The 22,285-nt window shown below is 28.1% G+C and overlaps 4 protein-coding genes across 5 annotated transcripts in view; 3 read left to right on the top strand and 1 right to left on the bottom strand.

Annotated features, from left to right (window-relative positions):
- Positions 1-22,285, bottom strand: part of LOC136984439 (heat shock protein 60A-like) — a 181,905-nt gene that overhangs the window by 145,180 nt on the left and 14,440 nt on the right. The window lies entirely within an intron of this gene.
- Positions 393-4,628, top strand: LOC136984390 (uncharacterized). 2 transcript variants are annotated; one of them, XM_067281358.1, is made up of 6 exons: positions 393-440; positions 3,406-3,484; positions 3,639-3,720; positions 3,798-3,931; positions 4,015-4,218; positions 4,315-4,628. In XM_067281358.1, exons 2-6 carry the CDS (start codon positions 3,418-3,420, stop codon positions 4,440-4,442), a joined length of 615 nt encoding a protein of 204 aa, XP_067137459.1. In that variant the 5' UTR covers positions 393-440; positions 3,406-3,417; the 3' UTR covers positions 4,443-4,628. The 2 variants fall into 2 exon arrangements, with proteins under 2 accessions (XP_067137459.1, XP_067137458.1); XM_067281357.1 differs by having other exon boundaries at positions 396-444.
- LOC136984385 (NACHT and WD repeat domain-containing protein 2-like) lies at positions 5,484-14,180 on the top strand. The gene is made up of 9 exons (XM_067281354.1): positions 5,484-5,761; positions 5,874-5,962; positions 6,489-6,605; positions 8,965-9,168; positions 9,236-9,380; positions 9,440-9,665; positions 9,804-12,167; positions 12,237-13,055; positions 13,116-14,180. Exons 1-9 carry the CDS (start codon positions 5,659-5,661, stop codon positions 14,023-14,025), a joined length of 4,977 nt encoding a protein of 1,658 aa, XP_067137455.1. The 5' UTR covers positions 5,484-5,658; the 3' UTR covers positions 14,026-14,180.
- LOC136984412 (patched domain-containing protein 3-like) lies at positions 17,597-20,407 on the top strand. Its single transcript, XM_067281380.1, has 3 exons — positions 17,597-18,661; positions 18,728-19,054; positions 19,155-20,407. Exons 1-3 carry the CDS (start codon positions 17,674-17,676, stop codon positions 20,405-20,407), a joined length of 2,568 nt encoding a protein of 855 aa, XP_067137481.1. The 5' UTR covers positions 17,597-17,673.

Genomic DNA, 22,285 nt, shown 5'->3' with positions numbered 1-22,285 from the left:
AACTATGCGAAGTACTGTATTATTGACTTTCCTATGAATATATTTCACTTTTACGTATAGTAGAACAAAGTTTCCATTAATCTATATGATTGTATAGATTGTTCTTTAAACTGGACTTTATTGGAGGTTCTACTGCATTTTATTTAATATTTGCAAAATAGAATTTCAAATTCGAAGCTGTTCCTAATGATAGTACTGAATAAAAGCTATGAGCTAAGACGTAATAGGCAGAAGAGAATGAGAAATTACGGAATAAATTACATACTAATTTGTAAAAAACGTTAACAATGCAAAAAATGTTATTAATTTACATAACATTAAAAAACTTTTATTTCCTGCAATTAAAAGCAGACGATAATTAAAAACAAAAAAAAAAAAAAAATTGAAAATGCGCCCTCTGTCCTCAATAAAAGTAATTAATATAATCCAGGAGCTTAACTGTAGGTAATTTATAAAACGTTTATTGTCAAATTAATATAAGTTATGAATATAGTTTCTTTAAAATATGATAGATGTTTGCTAAATATATACTAATTATTATTTATATGAAATGATTGAAAAGCGAAGGACCTATAATTAATAATTAGCAATGGCATAACTAAGATTTTGTTCTGAAAGGATGATCTAAAAAGCACAATCAAAATGAAGAAATATTAAGCGCCCCTTATGTCAGACAAATGCTCTAGAATGTTCACGATACATCTAGAAGGAAACATGAGAACAAACTCGATATTCAAACTATGATCTTATAGATATATCCACAGTCACATTGTATAAGTAAGCAATTGATAATTGGACTTCAATTTGAAAAAAATTGTAGACCTCTAAATCCCCACTGTCATCAGCTGTCTGTCGACAGACAGACAACAGTGGGAATTTCCTATCTTTCCTTTCTTAATTTCAAGAACGGCGTTAGATTGATGAAAATCAAGACCAGATGTGGAAATCTTAGGGGCAGGAGGCACCGAAAGTCACGTTATTTCAATTTTAAAATTTCCCCCCGAAAGGAATTAGATAACCGGCATGACTCTATTGCTAACAGGAAAAGTATGATGTACAGTACGGTACAGGAGTAAGAAACTGCTAATTTGAGGTGAAGAACATATATTTTAAATGAAATAAATTAAAAATATGATTAAAAATTGCATCCTGGCATTGTGACGATGTCACAATAAAATAATTGCTCGCTGAAAATTTATTATTATTTTTTATTATAATGAGAATTGAAATAATGATTAATATTAAATTATTCATTAATAAAATGTAATTTTATTAGCTTAAATTTATTCCCAAAGCCTCTGGAGATCCAATACCCCATAAGTACGCCACAGATAATTTGTTTTTATTTAAAAATTGTTTAAACTATTCTATTAATTAGGCTTACTGATTAATGAAAATATATCTTAGCTTATATCAATCATTTCAAAATCTGTTTGAATTATGTTTCATTTTCTAAATATTTTTAATATACAGTAAATCGTTCTTTACGCTCGTTTGCTTTGTAATGGACCCCCGTATTTATGAATGGCATGGATTTTCCATTAGGTCTGTACAGAGTTATTCGTAAGTCTGTGAAACATTTTAAAGTTTAATATTCATAAACTCCATAACAGATACTACATTTTTAAACATCGAAATAAAGGTAAACTTTATCCCAATTTTGTCCAGGAATAATACTCGCGTATAGTTGTTGCGATTTGTTGCTAGGAGGTAATACTAGCAAATATGGTGCTAACCGAACGTGAGAAGTCATTTTGGGTACGTTCGTTAAGTCGAACGAGTTAAACGCGTTAGTAACGAATCGTTCGAAAAGTAGTATTCTCGCTCAGTGCGCATGCTCCGCGGTGATGACATTTCGAACGAAACGCTAACGAAGCTCACGAAGGAAAGAGTTAGTTTACTTCGTTAAGATAATGGCGCCCGACGATATCGATGTTTCTAGATCTACTCGAGTGTTTAAATTGTGAATTAAAAGGTGAAATGATTGAAATAACTGTCCATCCGAAGCAACCTAAGAAAAATATTTTGGATAAGGCTGCACTAGCAACATTCATATTTTCGATTTTAGAAGCAGCCATTTAGTTATAACGAATCGTTCGAAAAGTCTAACGAAACAAGAATAACGATGACGTCATTCTCGTTTAACTCGTTTGACTTAACGAACGTACCCTTTGTGTGTTAGAATACGTAAGAACCTTGTCTATTGTTACTGTACAGCTATGATTTTGAGCAGAATTTCATAAGAAGCCACTTGTGTACAACACTATCCTGAAATGGTATGCGAAAGAACAAACAAACTGTCTTGTTTCCAAATGAACAAATTGTGACGAACCATTTTTTATGGGGATTCGTTAAGGATACTCACTTTGTGCCTCCACTCTATCGTGATCTTCAGGAACTGCATTGTAGCTGTGGCATTGGTCGACCGACACGATATACTGTGGAGAAGAAATGGATTATCGAGTGGTTATCCACCGCATCAGCAAAGGTGGACACATTGAACATTTGTGATTCATATTTAAAAAAAGTTAGAAAGTTTACCTTTATTTGAATGTTAGAAAATATAGTATCTGCTGTGTAGTTATGAATAATAAATTTTTAAAATGTTTCACGAAGTTATGAATACCCTGTAGAATATTTAATACAGACGCAATAGAATAAAATCACACTTAAATGTAGTATTTTTTGATCAATGTTACTCTGTGTATATTAGGGTTGTAGTTAAAATTGATTTTCAGAAACGAATTCTCAAATTGTGACATTATTGACTTAACATTGAGATTATGTATAAGGATGTCTTTCTTAATGACAATTAAATCATGAATGCAAGTGCATGATATTCCTAAATATACTTTTTAATTAGTTTCTGTTAATAGTTTCTTAATATAATGCATTTATTTCGGATAAATTCATTATACTGTATTGAGTATATATAATATACAGTAGTAATTCTTTACAAATGTAATTATAAGAATATTGTTCATTTAACTTCAAGATATGAAAAAGACAAAAAAGTAAATAAAAACTCATTATTAATGACTTTTGTGAAATTAAATACAATTTTTATTCTAAATTCTGGAGTATTATAAATGTGGAATAAATTAAATTGTTTATGATTATTAATTCAAATATTTATTATAAGTTTAAAGAATACAACGAAAATTATATAATAGAAGTATTATAGTCGATTTATATAATAGTAATTTTAGTATTTTTTACATAAACATATATATCTGTATAATGAGGGGAAAAAAACAAAGATGGGTTATTAGCCCACTTTAGATATGTAAAAAGCATATCATAGGTGATATTTTGAACATTAAAACATTTTGATGATATTTTAATTATGATTATATTATTATTATTTGCTTATATAAGTTTAATATAATTGTTTATTTATATTAGATTACAAGAAGTATGCTGTTTAAAGGACTAACGGCATGGTTTTCAACAAGTGTAACAAAAAAATGGATAACTGTTTGGAGTAAGTTTGTAATATGATTTTTTAAACATATACGAAAAATGGAAATAAATATATATTATAAAATTTTAATTATTTTTAATATTACATTAACAATTACTACAGAGAAATTAATCACGTTAGAATTTTAACTTAGTAAATATATTTTGACTGTTAGTACTTCAAGGTGGAAAGATAGAATCAAATTACAATGCATTGTTTTTGTTTAGTGAAGGTAATACTACCAGTGATATAAAAGCGTAAGTATATTAAAAAGTTTGTATGCTGATAGTGAACCTAAATAAAATAATTTGTCGTAAAATATTTTTATCTCTAGATTACTGGAAAGCAAAAATTGCCAAGAATATGTGGTTCTCCATCCAAGATATATTGGAGCTTGCATCTCACAAAATCGTTTAATACCTATAAAAGTTGCTAATTGTACAATTCTCTCTAAAGATACGTTTGAAGGTATAGTACTTTTTAACTTTAATTTTATAAAGCTATTTTTAATTACATTATCTTTATATTCTACTAATGATTATTTTTTTTAGCTTTCAAAAATAAAATAAATCATAATCATTCATCTATTGAAAATAAGATAGTTAATGGAAACGTTATAATGCGCAGACATCCAATTAAATTTCATCGAAAGTCTATCATTTCTACCACTTGGCTAAAGAAATCTCCATTCTTGTCATCGAATTTCACATCTAGTTGCAGCAGTATCGACTGGGGTCTTTTTCTTAGGAGTGTTGGTAATGTTTAGACGTTAAGTTTTGAAGATTAAATTAGAATATTGATTAAAGTATGCATTTTAAATATATTATAAATGTAATTCAAAATTTTTTCAGGTTATGTTGAAAGTTCAATGTTAGGTAAAGCGAAGAATGATTTAGAATTTATTAATATCTCAAGTGAAAATTGCCCATATTCAGTTGTATGTACTACAAAGAGTAACTTCATATGGAAAAATGTTTAAAATATGATTACGTCGACGTTTTCAAATTACTTAAAATGTTGTTAGACGTATATTTCCTGTATTTTGTTTGTTTATAAATGTATAAAAATATAAAGAATACAAAAAGTCAGTTGTATTATCTGTAGGATGAGGAATAAAATAACGTGTCTAGTTTCATCAATAATTGCGTGTTTTGTAAATAGAAAAAAAAGATCGATTATTAGTTTCGATATATAACAAGTAAAGCTGGTATTTTTAACATTAAAAAACTTTAATAAACTTTAAAACCATGATTATATTATTATTCGCGTATATAAGTTAATAAAAAAGTTTGATTAAAAATATATATAATTTTTAGGAATAGGCCTATGTAGAAGTTAACAAACTATAAGCAATGCCAGGAAGAGTGCATTGATATTAAAAATTTGAAACTAGTACAATAGTTATATCAATGTATTGAAAATACTGTATTTAAAACAGTTTTAGTATAATTCATGCAGAGTTTATAATACGTCGATAATACTTAATCGGTACGGGAGAATTTTCGATAATCGATCACATTTGATAGTGAAAGATAATAAAATGACAAATACCATAAATAAACAATAAATATTAATTTTAATTTTTATACAACGTTAAATAACGGCCAAGACGCAGAAATTTAATAAATTAGAAACCTGTGACTTATAAATCCTGCTTTTTATATTTGGACTGTAGTAAATGAAACATAACAGTAATGTTGGTAATGAGATAATTCTATAGCGTGCTTACAGAAGATTGCCGAAAATCGTTATTACGTAAAAAATTTGTAATTTTTGGAATTAGCACTCTAAGAAGTCGATTTCGGCTAATCGATCTTTCGAATAACTAATTTTTGGATAATCGACACTTTGCAGTAAAAATAATAACGTTTAGTTTTCATTTTACATCTTCCCATTAATTTAAACTAGAATATGGATATATTATTAAACTTTTTAAGAATATATGTATATTTATATACGAATTTTAAATTAATCCATAAATACACGAGAATAAACTCTGTGCAGCAATATATTAAAATTTGAAATTCATTTGCGTGATACTTAGCACGAAGGTCGCACCATTCTGGCAACATATCGACTTTATGTATGATTCGTGTGTTGCTACGTTGGCCGTACGGTGGCGTCTGTGAAAATCACGTCTAGTTAGTTATAAAATGACATTAAGTAAAAACCATACTATAAAGTGATTCGTAAACATGGAAGAAGGTGGAGTTGATAGGTTATTTGCAGGATGCTTAGATAAACTACCTCCTCTCGGATCAAAAATAGTCAGAATATTTACTAGTTCTACCTTTACAGGTTAGTCTATCATTGTCATTATAGTCTAACATCTAATGGTTAGAATGTTGTATTATGAAACGTTTACCTATATTAAATATTTTTCTCTTGTTTTTATCTGTTTTGATTTCAGATATGTCTCTAGAACGAAACATGTTAATGGAAAAAGTATATCCAAAATTAAAAGATTATTGTAGACATAAACATGGCTTAGAGTTTCAGGTAGACCATTTTCATCTGAGTAATAGTAAAATAATAGTTAAACTGATGATACGATTGGATTATAAAAATTTAAAAGCGGTAGATAGGATTTTCAATATTAAAATTTTTGGATAAGTTAAAACCATTTTTATTAATTTCAAATTCTAATATGGAATAAAATATAAAGTTTTGTTCTGTATTATGAAAAGAATAAATCATATATATTTTGGAAAAATCATAAGTACTATAATATTCCAATATTTGATATTATAAAAGTTTAATAATTATTTATTAACTTATAAACTTTTATTATAATTTTAGCATAAATTTTATATTAGTATTAATTTTAAATAAAAATCATTTCTTAATTTTTCATGAACCTCCATATAGCTTCCTTTCTGACATAACTAAATGGTAACGCAAAAGAAATTTAACAATTCATATTTCTAAAATTAAAATTAATTTAGTTTAGTTTATTTTTGAACTTAATGTTTTCAAGTATGAAGTAATAAACACAACTGAATTATTTAAAAAATTTTATTTATAGGTAGTTGACATGAGGTGGGGTGTGAGAGATGAAGCAACAGATGATCATATGACAACAGAGTTGTGTATGAAAGAAATTGAAAACTGTCAACGACTATCCATGGGTGCTAATTTTGTGGTAAATAGCTTTAAATTCCAAAAAGAATGTTTTATTTTTGTAATTGTTTAGAATAATATATACGTTTAAAAGACAATACATTATAAATTAAATTATAAAAAAATTTAAATACATATACCCCGAACATGCCATTCATTTTGACAAACATTCACATTAGGTTATTAGAATATTATAATTATTATTATTTTAAATTTTAGTTCAGCATAAATTAAATAATTATCATTTATGATAAAATTTTCATATTATGCTTAACAGATTTCTATGGAGATTATCACAGAGTTGTTTTAAATAACTTTTAACTTTGATACATATAAGAAATTATTTATGAATCTTAAAAATTAATAAATTTACATATTCATATTTCTTCAAAACTTCATTAAAAATTAAATTTCATAACTTTAGTTTTTAACTCATAATATTTTATTGTTTTCTTTGATCATATAAGGACATTATTTAATTTCTTTACGTAATTAATAGTTATAAGTTAATATTTCAATGAAATATATCATTAAAAGTTGAATATGAGATATGCATAAAATGTAATTAATTATGATTAAAAAAAATTAAATATACTATAGATAATGGATGACCAAACCTTGTCACTACAGGAGCCATACATATATATATATATATCACTTATCAGAAATACGTGAGAGCCATGTTCTGTATTAGAACAGTGTTTTATATATATAAATAATGTCCTTATATGATCAAAGAAAACAATAAAATATTATTATGCGTTAAAAACTAAAGTTTTGAAATTTAATTTTTAATGAAGTTTTGAAGAATATTAATATGTAAATTTATTATTTTTTAAGAAGACATATATATATATCTTCTTAAAAATTAATAAATTTACATATTAATATTAAGCTTAAATTATATATATAAATAACAGCTTATGAAAAGAAATTGTATAAATAGACTGTACGAGAGCCACTTGCGGCTTCCGACCCGCAGTTTGCCCACCGCCGTGGCTATAGATTATAGGACCGTCTTGATTTTAGGATAGATTGCCTTCTTGGAGTGCGCTAATAAACAAAGATTTGCACAAATTAAGATGAAATAATCTATAAAATTCATTTATGAAAGACATCCACTCAAAAATAATTATCATTATAACAATATTTTGCTTATTTTATGGAGAAAAAAATTAAATTAAAATAGGATAAATTTTTATGTAATTAATTAAAATAAATAATATAAAATAAAATGTTAAATAAAAGTTTCGTTTCTCATAATAAATTTTATATATACATTATTAAAAAATTATTTTTTGCAGAATATTCAGCTGAAAATTACATGTATAGTACAAAAAATACTTGGAAATATTAAACACTAATTTGATTTTGCTTTGGCTTTTTCAATCTTACAGAATGCTGTTTAACTTTTGCTCATATATATACAGGGGCGTTTTTATCATTTTGCTGCCCTTAGACAAATAAAATGTTTTTTTTTTTTTTTTAATATAATAAATGAAAATATCAAATTATATTAAGTGAAATTTTCATTGAATGTTTTTATTTCCAACTTAACTTATCACATATTTATAAAACTAGAATAATATATTGTAGGATGTTGAATTTCTTCATATAAATGTTATCAACCTTAAATATGAAGTAATTTATTATTTTTATTGCACTGTTTTTATGTAAATGATCAAAAACACACCTTTAAAAAATACAGCAATGCAATTTACTAAATAATAACGTTTTCGATCAGATTAACTGATCTTCCTCAGTTACGATATCATAGAACGTAAAAATAGAACGTAAATACAAAAATTTAAAAATAAACGATAACAAGAATTCCAAAATAAATAAATAACCGAAATCGTAGTTGAGATTAATAATTTTTGATTGTAATCTATCCAGTTAGGACAAAATATATGAATGTGTAAATGATTTTATGGTTATTAACAATGCTATAAGAATTGTGTTAAGATGTATCAAATACTCTTTTTTTCAACTTTGGGATACATAAATAATTAAGGATTTACGCGCAAAAGAGAAATAGTTTACATTTCGCATATAGTTTTATTACACATAAGATAAAAATTTCTGTTAGTTATAGCAATTTTTTCTTGTCTCTGTATATATAGAATTATTTTAGAAAAATATATAAACATTATACAATATATAGAATAATATAGAAGCATTCTTTCATCATTTTCATCTTTACATAAAGTCTAATAACTTAGAACGATTTATAATTTGAATAAAAATTTAAAAAACTACTGAACTTTTAGATTTTTAATAGAGAAATCTTAACTAAAATAAAATTATAAGTAAAATATCTATTTAATTTATATTTAGGTAAAATAAACAAATTAAAATAAAAAATCTAAATTTTTAAATAGGTATTCCTTGGACAAAAGTATGGTTATCGTCCAGTTCCGACTTTTATTGATGGGAAAGAATTTGTATTAATGAGAGATATGTTAGTTGAAGTTGGATCTGACGTGTCTTTGCTAGATCAATGGTACAAAGAAGATACAAATGCTGTACCATCAGTATATGTTCTTCAACCAATTAGTTCTATTTTGCCAAATTTTAATAATAAGGTAAAATAATATATTTATTTTTAAACAGTCTTTTTATTTCAATATTAATAAAACAAACAATTTTAAGAGAATGCCGAAACTTCAAGCTCAAGATCAAGGTATTTGGTGGGATACTTTAGGCAAATTACAGAAATTGTTAAGGCGAGCAGCTCAAGCATTATTTGCTACTGACAAAATGGATAAGGACACTGTTCATAATTATATGATGTCAGGTATAAATTTAATGTATGTTACTGAAAAGATAAGGTATTATATAAATCTATTATTATAGTTACCGAAAGAGAAGTTATTAACGGAATACTGAAGATGCCGGACACTAGAAATCACTGCTTAGCTTACATAAGAAAAATTGAAAATATTAACATGAGCAATGTTAAATCCGCTGGAAAGTTTGTAGATTTATTGAATCGAGGTGTGGATACGGAAGCACAAAATTTATTAGCTGATCTTCGAGACAACAGATTATGTTCGAAGATGAAACGTCCAAATTTAATCAAGTAAATTATATTTACATATAGATAAATATTTACTAATATTCCTTTAAACTTATTGCTATAACAATGTTTGTGTTTTTACTAAAATGTATAAACATTTTAGATTATTATTTATTATTCATTTGTTGTTATTGTATTTAGGTTTACAGTTGAATGGAACGGTGCAGATGGTTTAGATGCTGAAGTTCATCAAGAATATCTGACTCAGTTTTTAGCTCATTTTCATAAATACATTATTAAACTTGTAGACAAAGCAATGAGAAAAGCATATTTAAATGCTCATGCACCAGTTGTAACAGAAATCTTACAACACCTTCATGCGTGTAATAGTGCTATTACTATATTCGAAGGAAGACTCGGTGAAATAGAAAGGGTAAAATCATATGTTTATAATGATTCAGATCAACCTTTAATCTTGCACGGTATGGGAGGATGTGGTAAAACATCATTAATTGCCAAAATTGCAAGCATGATATATGATTGGTATCCATCCAACCGCAAACCATTTTTAATACTTCGTTTTCTCGGTATAACTCCTGATAGTTCATGCATGATATCCATGCTAAAATCATTGTGTCAGCAGATTGCTTATAATTATAGTTTGCCATGGGAAGAAACGCCGGACGATTATGTACCTTTAGTAGCATACTTAAAACGTTTACTTACATACGCTTCAGCAGAACAACCACTATGCATTATAATTGATTCAGTAGATCAATTATCCGGACATAATATCAGTAACAAGGTATCATGGATACCTGTAATTTTACCGATTCATGTAAAAATGGTGGTTTCAACTTTATCAGGAGAGGAATTTAACGATTATCAGATTTTAGTAAAGATGCTAGAAAATAATAAGCAATTTGAAGAAGTCAAACCTCTCGGAATCGATTTGGCTGTAAAAGTAGTTCATGGTTTACTCAAATCAGTAAATAGAGGCTTAACCGCCTCACAGTGGAAAGTGGTAAAAACTGCTTTAGGAAAATGCAGTTTACCTATATTTGTTAAATTAGTATTTGCTGAAATTATTCGTTGGAGATCATATACTAAATTAGAAGATGTAATACTGTCTCATACAGTGATGGACAGCATAATGAAATTGCTAGAAAGGATAGAAATTCAGCATGGAAAAGCGTTGGTGTCGCACGCACTATCTTATATAACAGCATCAAAGAGTGGAGTTAGTGAAATGGAATTAGAAGATCTTTTATCTTTAGACGATCAAGTACTTGAAGATGTCTACCAATATCATTTACCTCCTGTTAGGAGGATTCCTCCTTTATTATGGACTAGGATTCGTAATGACTTACCAAAATACTTATCTGAAAGAGAAGCAGATGGCATCACGGTTCTTAATTGGTATCATAAACAATTCAGGAAAGCAGCAGAAGAAAGATATTTTAAAAATATGAACGTTTTATGCTATTTCCATTGCAGATTTGCTGATTATTTTTTGGGAATTTGGGGAGATGGTAAAATGAAACCTTTTAAATATACCGATATACAAAGATTGAGATTTGGCATTAGTGACAAACAAGGCATGGCCGATAGAAAAGTGCCAAAACAACCAATGGTGTTTGAAAGCAAAGAAAGCCGACAGGTTAGATATAATTTTAGAAAATTTGGTGAATTGCCATTTCATTTATTAAGAGCTAAGATGTACGATGATTTATATAAAGAAATATTGTTTAATTACAAATGGCTGTATCTTAAATTAAATAGTTGTCAGCTTCAAGCTGTTTTAATAGACTTTGATGATGCAAGAGAAAATTTGGAAGATTCAATGGCTGTTCGTGAAGTGATACTTGTAGCAGATTCTCTTCGACTAGGAAGTGCAGTTTTATCGCAATATCCTAATATGATAGCTTCACAGCTTATCAGTAGGCTACTTCCGGTTAAAGAAACTCATAAACATATCAAATTGCTACTTGAACAGTGTGATAAGGAGAGTCCAACGCAATGTGCTTTAATACCAGCTTACCATTGTTTACATACACCTGGTGGACCTATGAAATATTCTTTAGAAGGGCATCAATTTGCAGTATTTAGTTTCGTACTAACTTCTGATTTTAGATATGTTGTTTCAGTTTCTAACAGATTTGTTGTTTGGGACCTGTCAACTGCTGATGTTTCTCAAGACGTAGATCCAGAAATCGAGGGAATGATGATTGGTGTTGAAGTTAGTCCAGATGATAAATTTGCAGTCGCATATAGCAATTATAATTCAGTTATAACGTTAAATCTAATAAATGGAGATACTAACAAATTGAAAATAGAAGATCAAGATGAAAATTATATACGGGGTGTTTCAGTTTCTGATCGTTATTTTGCAATGTGGTCTAGGAATAGATGGACTATTTATTCAACTAATAACTGCAAGAAAGTTGCTTCTTATGATTTTAACGAAGAACAGTGTGCGCTATTAAATATGAAATTTATACGAGAAAATAATTATTTTTTAATTATTACTACATCTGATGACGATGACTGTGATATTATTTTACGGTGAGTTTGTTTTTATTTTAAACTATATCAGTAATAAATAATAACTTTTCAAAGCTTTTTTTATTACAGGTCTGTAGTTGATGGTATTAAGTTTAAAGATTTGCATTTACAAGGAGGTCTCGCATTTTCAAGTAATTACAATTCTATATTTATTAGTTGCAAAGAAAATGATAATTATGTAATAATGACATATGATAAAGACGAAAATTCGTGGATATTTAATCGATATATCCAAAAAAACGTCGATAAGATTCTTGCCCTTTCCTTAACTCCTGCTGAAGATTACCTAATAGCGACTATGATAGATAAATTTTCAGTTTGGAAATTAGATAACAAAAAATATAGCAAATTTTTTCTACCGCATGGGATGAGAAATATCATTACAAAACCACTAAAGTCTCAAAACAATCTGGTTTTAACTAAACATAATCAATATGCTATTGGTGGAGTAAGAAAACAATTGTATTTATGGAGCGTTGTAAGTGGACAACTACTAAAAGCGTTAGATGCACATTTTGCACGAGTTATAGATGTTAGAACAGTTATAGATGATTTTAGTAATTTAGTTATTTCGTCTTCCATAGATCGTACTGTTAAAGTGTGGAACATTGATCATATTTTTGAACAATCTTTCTGTGTTGACAGAATGGAAATGCCTATTAATTCTATCAGTTTATCTAACGACAAAAATTTAGCTATTACAGTGACTAGAAATAGTATTGGTGTATGGGATGTCTTAACTGGAAAATTACAATGCAAATTGGCAGATAGTCCTGTTGGTGCCATAATTACACACGCTCTCATAACTTCTGATGGACGTTATGTTGTGTGTATCGAATCAAATTTTCTCTTAACTTGGGATCTTGAATTGAAAGAAATAGTGAATAGGTAAGTTTTTTTATTGTAAATAATTTGAAAACATTATTTTTGAATAAATTGTTTTTGTAGGCATCCAGAAAGTAATGTCAAGCAATTTTTCTTCGGGCTTCGACAAACTCGAATTTTTCTTGTCATTCAAGAAACATATGGAGAAGCAATAATTAAATGTCGATCGGTACCAAAAGCTCAGTTAATTTATAGTATAACTTATATTTTAAGTGCACTTAGATCAGCAGTTATAACAAAAGACGAACAAAATCTAATTTTATCTAGTTTAGATAAAGGTCGCGAATGTCTTCAAATTCATGACGTCAAAAACGGAGAATATTTATATAAAATATTATTAAAACCAGATGATTTAAAAAATTTCACAGACATGAAAATATTCCCTACTAAAGGCTGCATTTTGGCATTGGTTGGTAACGAAAAAGGTGTATTTTATGATGTCAAAAGTAAAAAAACTATAAGAAACATTGATAGATGGCACGGTGCTCATACCAAGAAAGGAAAGTATGGATTGTATGCTCCGGCTGGTGGAGGGTTAGAAATTATAGGGTTAAAGAGTGGTTCTACGATACGTGTACTTTTGCCAAGAGTTATGGAAGGAGTCTTCAGCATCCAAGCAGATTTTACTGCTTTGGACGATTACGTTTATTACTATCACAGTGGTAAGAAAACAATTCGTTTGTTTCGTGTTTCGGATGGAAAATTGATAGCCAATTATCGATTGTCGGCTGATGCCAGTTGTATAGCGATAACACCCGATGGTACTTCTGTATGCGTAGGTGGTGTTGATGGTAGTTTTATCACTCTTGTCATTGTTGATCCCAACGAATCCGACGCTTTTAAGAGATTAGAAGAATTACCAAGCCGATGCTATCAGTCTGCAATCAGTCAGGGAGGAATTACTTTTAAATCTGCAGCAAATCTAGCAATTAAATTAGCTAGAGCTAATCAAGATAATCCATTTCTTAAATGAACGGGCCTACCAAATGTAAACTTGTAACATACGCGTAAAAACTGTTTTTATCATAGAGAATTGTAAAATCATTTTTTGATACTAAAAACTCATGTTTATATAAGTTTTAGTTGTAGCCCATCGTTTTATAGTACTTAAAATAAATTTAATACTTAAACCAAGTTTTATTATGATAAAATTGAGTGATATGAGTGAGGGTATAGCTATACCAGATAACAATTATTCTTTAATTGTTATCTGTTATAGGACGTGTTAAATTTTGACTATATTTGAAACGTGTTTTGTTATAAATTCTTTGAGTAAGGAGAAAAATGAAATAAATGTGAATAAGTAATATAATATTAGGTACAGGACTATTCCGAATAATTTTGGTGCCTGAGTCAGTTGCCTCTTCGCCTTATCCATTGGCACAGCCCTAATTCTGTATTTTGAATAGTTTCCGATTTTAACAATACCATTATGCTTTTAAAAATAATATTTTTCTTGTTACACTACAATTGTTTATTTTTTGAACCTTATTCCTTTTATAATCAATTCAAGTAATTTATAATTAAAATAATTATAACTAAATTAATAATTATTTTGAATATATTTGACATTTCGAGTCGACTTAATTTATTATTTCTTGAATTAAAAATACGAATAATCGATATTGATTATTAATTTGGCGTGCTTGAAACTATTTAATGCAATAGAACTGTTGTTGCGTATAGTTTATGGTAAAACCTCAACCTAAACGATTTCTATAAAGTTCAGTACATAAATATTATAAATTTATGAAAAACACATGTGAATAATTCATTTAATTCAAAACATTATAATTTAGTGATTGATTCTATTCAATCATTTTACTCGTTTTTTTGGTAAGAGTTTCATCAATAGCTTTTTACCTGGTTTATCTTAGTTCTATTCCAATAAATAAAAATAATAAAATAAGAAGTAAATTTATATTAAAAAAAGAAGCAGAAGTAATTTTAAAAAATACTCCAAAAATATAAATATTTGAATATATGATAATGTATTGTTTTTAGAACTGTGGTTATTGATTGTATGTTCCTTGGAACCTAGCATAAAATTGCTATCGAGAACATATCATACAGGAATGGAAAAATACTCTTGATGGAAAAAGTCTATAAAAATCCACTTTCTCCATTAAGAGGCGAGAACATCACAACCAATTGATGTTTAATTTGTGAACGGAAGCGAACGTGATACAATATCCAAGAAAATCGTACCTATTCAGACTGCAGCCGACGTTTGTATACCATAAAAACAGAAACAGATCTGACTAAATCGCCCGATAAAAACTATACTCTATTCAATTGACTGACGAAAATCGGATACGATTCAAAATCGACCAATCAAAATCTGCACATTTTACAAACGTACAGTACTTCTACGTAATAAGATGTTTGAGTCCTTACTTTAGCAGAAGCAAGGCAACGTGAGGGAAATGACAAACAGTAATTTGAAATTTTTCTTAGAGATAACTCTGAGTTTTATAGAGGTTAGCTATATATGAGCTTCCGATGCAAACCGGAAGTAACGTTATTTCAATTCATAAATTTCCCCCAAAAGGTGTTAGATAGATGACCGGCACGACCCTATTGTTAGAGGAAAAGTATGATGTACAGAGGCAAGCTACTACACATTTGAGGTGGAGAGCATATATTTTAAATTAAATAAACTAAAAATGTGATTAAAAATTGTAGCCCGGCATTGTAAGTTTCTCATATTTATAGATTTATATATTTAAAATTTCGGGTTAAGAAAGTCAATTACAAAGCACTGAGATGCATGTTAAATCTACCCACAAAACAAGATAGAAATTTCAAATTAAGTGAGAATTTTTTCAAAATAATAAATCAATATTTATAATTTTGTCAGCAATTTGAATAAAATTAGTTTATCGATGCTATAGTTTAATATTTAAAATATTTTACCAGATTGTCTTGGTAAATATTTTTTTATTTAAATGTTTCCTTTTTAATATTTATGTGGTGAAGCGAAACGACTCTAATTTATAATTTATACAAATAAAACATTAAAAGTTTGAATAATTGAAATTTCAGTAAATATATTTAAACGAAAAAAAAAAAATAAATATTTTAGAGTTTGCCAAGTTAGAAAATAATTTATTCTTGTGAAAACAGAATAAAAATAACTTTATAATTTAATGTTTTTAAAATATCTTTCAAAGTATAAAAGTAAACATTTAAATTAAGAACATAAAAATAATTATTTAAACAAACATTTTTAATATATTTGCTGTAAATATATATTGAAAACATTACGAAAATTCAAGAAAATGTTCTTAGCAATGAATATTCCTTAAATTTTATAATATATAAACGCATTTTAACTGTATAAATATTTCCTGAAGAACTTTATTTAAATCGATGAAAAAAATTAATAATTTGTATCTTAATATTTTCATAATGTACAGCTAAAGTATAAAACTTTAAATATAAGTTTATAATTTTAATTTATTAAGCTTTAAATAATTTTTAAAATTTAAACTTTACCGTACTACGTCGCGTTTTAAAGCCTTTAAGAGTTTTTATGAATTATATTTTAAGATTTATTTTAAAATTATTTTTATATATAGTCAAAAAAATTTCAAACTTCTTTCTACAGCAAAACTGATTAAAATTCTTTAAATTTATAACGTTAGAATATATTTCATTAAATTAACTTTTATGATTTTAACAACTTTTACACACTGAAACGGAGAAGAATCTAAAAAAATGAGTCAATTCCATCGTGTTACTTTGTTGTGTATAAATATGAAGCACACAGTATGATGACACTTTTTAAAATAAATAATCACACCTTAAACAGTGGAGTTTTTTAAACATCAAACATTTTATAGTGTTTGATATTTAAAAAAAAACCATATAGAGCATTTTCTGGATGTCGAGAGTCAAGACAGTGACTCCACAATGCCAAATGAGAGTCACTGACTGATTATCTATATACAGGAATTAAAGTTGTCGGATGTTAACAGCGCATTTTTAACAAAATGTATTCTTAATAATTGTTATCTAAAGAGAAATGTTTAAATTGGAACAATCTAATCAATTATTGAAAGCAACGTATGATGTAAACCTTGTTTTCTGTTTATAATCAAATATGCGGAAAAAGGAAAACTAATTCACACCAAATTGTACCTTAAATATAGTAGAATTTTGTCGATTTTGTGTCTTTTTCCTCACCAATAAGCTTCTTTTTAACTATCCTTTATTATGAAATTATAAGCTTAAATTAAATTTCTATCTGCGCAATATTAACGTCAATCGATCCTTCCGATTATGATAAATTAATAAGAGTATTTTATGGCAATAATAACATGCAATTATCTAAATTAATTAACAACACGATACAGATTTGTTTTCCTTAAGTTAATTCTTAAACAGAAATTAATTTTTAAGATTGATTTGTTCTATTAAATTGCGTAAGCTCTTTGAAAACCTTTCAGTTTCGTAATTAAGGAAGATAAAAATTATTAATGGGTAGGTAAATAATTTTCCTCAAATTTCTTCTTTACTAACTTGGCTTTCTAGATTAAGAAGCACACAGAGAGTAAGTTTTTCATCCGCTTTATATGTAAATATATCAGATCTTATTTTACATTGATAGATTCAAAGAATGACGTTGACTTTTCTCAGATTAAATTTACCTAAACTGTTTGCCTGTTTAGGAAGATGTATAGCGAGATATCCATATTTATTTCTTTTCGCACCTCTTATTGTTTCAGCATGTTTAGTTACGGGATTTTCAAAGTTGAAATTTGAAACTGACATGGACTATCTCTTTTCTCCAATTGGTAATCGTGGATTGATGGAGAAGAGAATTGCAAACGAAATCTTTCCCATGAATCGATCGATTAACTTTGATGTATTAAGAATAACCGAGTTGACTGATTATGTATCACTTATTGCAGTTTCTAAAGATGGAAAAAATATACTACGAAAGGAAACTTACAGAGAATTAAAGCAGTTAGATGAGGTTATAAGAAATATTAAAATTGACTATTCCGGTCGTAACTGGACTTATGAGGATATATGTGCACGTTCGGAAAATTCCTGCTATGTTCAAGATATATTTAAGTTAGAAAGAGAAATACAGGAATATTTTAACGGAAGAAGAGTTTTAAAATATCCAGTAACATTTAACTCAATCGCTTATACTATAACTGGAATATACTTTGGAGGAGTTACCATTGATGACTCAGAAAGAATTACATCGTGCTTGGCTTTACGACTGTTATACTTCATTGATAACAGAGATGATTTCCAGGAACTTGGAAGGCTTTGGCAGAGTAAATTTCTTTCGGTTATCACAGCTATACGTTTTGAGAACATTTCAGTATCGTGGATTACCGCTGAAGCGACGAATATTGAGTTTAACCGAATATCGGAAACTATTTTGCCTTACAGTGGATTGATGGCATTGTTAATAGTTGTTTTCAGCGTTTTGAGTTGCATGTCATCTAATCCTGTGATAAGCAAACCTTGGATTGGATTAGCAGCTGGAATATCTGTATTAATAGCTATTGTGTCCAGTTTTGGACTGTTATTATATTGTGGAGTCAAATATATTGATATTAATATAAGCATTTTATTACTTGTAGCAGGTAAGATGATTTTCTGATTTTGTATTAGTAATCTAGTTTAAAGATTGATACGATGTTAAATTTTAGGAGTTAGTATGGACGATTCTTTTATTATATTGGCTGCTTGGAGAAGAACGAGAGGTAAAGACGTGGAAACGAGAATGAGTGATACATATTCTGAAGCTGCTGTTTCAGTCACAATCACTTCATTGACTAATTTTACATCGATTTTAGTTGGATACGCTCTTCCATATCCTGCCACTAAGTTATTTTGCTTGTACATGGCTTCTACAGTTGTATTTACTTACATATATCAGTTAACCTTTTTTGGTTCATGTGTGGTTCTTAGTGGCTATAGAGAGGAGAAAAGATTACATCCTTTCACATTTCGCTTTATTGCAAAAAATGATGCAGGTAAGTAATAAAGTTATGAATAATTTTACATTATATTCTAAAATAAATAATTTTTAAATTTTCAAAGTACTCAAACTGAAAATATTTTGCTATCTTTCAGAAAACGACGGAAATATCTTTTTTCATAAAATTAGCGAAAAAATTGGGAAATATTTACAGTATAAAACTACGAAAACCATAATAATTGCAGTCTTATTTTTGTATTTATCTATCGGTGCTTGGAGAATAACAAAATTGAAAGAAGGTCTGGATTATGCCGATTTAATTAGACGGGATTCATTTGTTGCAGCATTTTTGAACGAACACTCTGAATATTTTAGTTCTTACAGTCATAGAATTCAAATTATTATAAATAAAACTCTAGATTATTCAGATCCAATTGTGCAAAAGAATATCGAAAAGATCATGACTAATTTTGAAAGCAATTCTTTCATTTCTGAATATACTGAATCATGGTTGAGATCCTATATACATTTCAGTAATAGCTTTATAGGTCAGTTGTCGCTAAACGGATATAACGTATCCTGCAAACAAGATTTCATAAACGGATTAAGAGAAGTATATCTTCGTATACATCTAGCAAAACGTTTAAAAGACGATATAGTTTTCAGTGATAGTTATAATGATATCACAGCTAGTAGATTTTTTATTACAACAAAAAGAGTAGATAAAGAAGATTTAAAGCATATGGTCCTTCAATTAAGATCTATTGCTGATGCATCAGTTTATCCTGTTGTAGTGCAAAACTTATGGTTTGTAAAATATGAATCATTTCTACCTTTAGCTAATATGACTTATCAGATTATAGTTGCATCTGTCTGCATTGTCATAATCGTGTTTTATCTCTTGACAGCTGATGTACTATGCAGCGTTTGTTTATCTCTAACTATCATTTCAGTTTTAATTGGTCTTCTAGGATATTTGGAATTACTGAATGAAAGATTGAATTTTGTTACGATACTTGGATTAATAATCACTTCTGGATTTTCAATAGATTATTGTACCCATGTTTGTTATGTATATATAAATTGCAAGAGTGAATCACCAAATGAAAAGATAATGACCGCTTTGAGAGCAACAGGTATGCCAATTTTTCAAGGATTTATCACTACGTTGTTGAGCCTTTTAGTAACATTAACAGTACCTATTAATATAATGTTAACGAATTTTAGAACATTTATATTAGTTATTATTTTTTCTGTATTGCATGGACTTTTGGTACTTCCAGTATGTTTAAATATCTTGGATAATCTTATATTAAAATTTAGAAAAGATTCAAAAATACGTGCTAGAAAATATAGAAAGAAAATTCCATCTGAAGAAACGTTTCAGGAAATTGAAACTGAAAAATAGGCTTTTTATACAAATATTAGTTCTAAAATTTATATTAAATTTTATGCGCTCAATGTTTATAACACATTTTTAACATTGTAGTATTTAAACTATGGTAGATTAGGTTAACATTATCTACAATCATTTTATTTTCATAACACTGTATTATTAATTTCTCCACTAATGAAGAAAATAACAGAGTGTATTTTATCAAATGATTGATACATTCTTCTGTTACAACTTGAAGTTATCTTAAATTTAAACAATCAGTTTATAGTTGTATGTTTTTCGGTACTAATCAATTTATAGTTTATTAAGTACTAATCAGTTTATAATTTCTTATCTTTATTACGCAGTATAACATTAATTTTTTATGTTAACGCAATTTTTTAGAATTCTTCATATTAGAGATTTTACTTTAGAATATAACAGATATCTTTTTGACAGAAATTAAATTTGTTCTAATGAGATATTACCGTATGGAGTAACACTTACTCAATAATTCGAATTTAATTTTCTCATCTGATTAAATATTTAGAGAACCTCGATAAGTGCGTTACTCTTATATGACAGGATTGGGCAAAATGGAACACTTATTATTATTATTTTTTTTAACAAGAAGAAAATCCTTATCTAAATACAGTTTTCAAACTTAAAACATCTTTTTGATGTATAAGCCAACTAATTAAAAAATCGCAACAACGCACTTATTCTTAAAATAATTATTGCATATTAAAAATATTGGTTATGTTTTTCATTGTGCCCTACTGTGTTGGGTAGTAACTAGTATGGAACAGTATATAGATGATGGTAGAGGCTAGATGGAACAACCATAAATAGCAACAGTTAAGTGAAAACTTTAGCAATGACTATACACAAACTTCTTTTGACCAAATGCTTCCAGGTAAGTCTCTTGCTACACTTTATGCATGCAAGTCATGCACCGTTTTTGGCTTGCGCTAAATCAAAGTAATAGCCATTACACAAAAGTTTTATGAATTTTTATTATCAAGATGTCCAGTAGGAAACTCTTCTATCCAACATCAGAAGTCTGTCACATAGGATTTTTCTTCTTTGGGGGAAAAACAGTTTTCCATTTCACTTGCACTGCATCACCTACAGTATTACAGTATTCACAGTGACTTGTTCGCTTCTCAATTTAGAAATAATAATATTTCATACATAAAAATATTAGGTTTATTCAAAATAATGAGGTAGAATAGTACCCGTACCTTATTCAAAATCGAAAACATTTGTGCCTATGATTATAATGGGCATAAACACAATTTACGAACCTTATAAATTATTTTCTTAAATAAAATAAAGTGAAACTATAGAAAATATAAAACAAATAAAACAAGACCGCTGCATAAAACATATGCATAAATAGCCTAGATTAATTTAAAAGTTACAAGCATTTTGCGTAATAATATATTAATATAATATGATATTAAACACCTTTCAAACGCTCGTACCTTTTGCAGAATGCTGTGCGTGTCTATATAAGGTTCATACTGGTACTTGAACGCAATGCATGCTTTACGAAGCGATGCCGGATAGTAAGAAACGGAGTTCGATATATCCGTAGGCCGACGGACCCTTTTCCAACCATATCATTACTGCACTGTGAAATTGCTCTTCCTTCCTCGTCCCTCACTCTACCAGTCAAGATGGTTGCGCGTTTGTAGATCACCATGCCGAACCCAAATGGATTATATTTTATCGTATGACTTACGCAGCCGTATGCAACGCGTAAGTCGTAAGCCATATTACTACTGAGTTTCTAGTCTACTGAGGCTAAGACCAGATGTCAATGGGCCTTAGCCTCAGAACAACGCGCATAAAAACCAATTCCTCCAAGTTCTAGAAAAATGTGGATGAATCCAGTGTTTAACTAAA

The sequence above is a fragment of the Centruroides vittatus genome, unplaced genomic scaffold (genome assembly GCF_030686945.1).
Source record: "Centruroides vittatus isolate TY-2023 unplaced genomic scaffold, ASM3068694v2 contig_918, whole genome shotgun sequence".
NCBI classification, from domain to species: Eukaryota; Metazoa; Arthropoda; class Arachnida; order Scorpiones; family Buthidae; genus Centruroides; species Centruroides vittatus.
Note: the sequence above shows the minus strand (reverse complement) of the source record. Positions and strands in the feature narration are given on the sequence as shown.

Bases quoted from the DNA above. Each gene is read 5' to 3' on its own strand.
- LOC136984390 (XM_067281358.1), top strand. From the start codon at position 3,418: ATGCTGTTTAAAGGACTAACGGCATGGTTTTCAACAAGTGTAACAAAA. The intron at 3,932-4,014 runs GTATAGTACTTT...TATTTTTTTTAG, and splicing joins CTCTAAAGATACGTTTGAAG to CTTTCAAAAATAAAATAAAT. The intron at 4,219-4,314 runs GTAATGTTTAGA...AAATTTTTTCAG, and splicing joins TCTTTTTCTTAGGAGTGTTG to GTTATGTTGAAAGTTCAATG.
- LOC136984385 (XM_067281354.1), top strand. From the start codon at position 5,659: ATGGAAGAAGGTGGAGTTGATAGGTTATTTGCAGGATGCTTAGATAAA. The intron at 6,606-8,964 runs GTAAATAGCTTT...ATTTTTAAATAG, and splicing joins CCATGGGTGCTAATTTTGTG to GTATTCCTTGGACAAAAGTA. The intron at 9,381-9,439 runs GTATAAATTTAA...CTATTATTATAG, and splicing joins TCATAATTATATGATGTCAG to TTACCGAAAGAGAAGTTATT.
- LOC136984412 (XM_067281380.1), top strand. From the start codon at position 17,674: ATGACGTTGACTTTTCTCAGATTAAATTTACCTAAACTGTTTGCCTGT. The intron at 18,662-18,727 runs GTAAGATGATTT...GTTAAATTTTAG, and splicing joins CATTTTATTACTTGTAGCAG to GAGTTAGTATGGACGATTCT. The intron at 19,055-19,154 runs GTAAGTAATAAA...GCTATCTTTCAG, and splicing joins TATTGCAAAAAATGATGCAG to AAAACGACGGAAATATCTTT.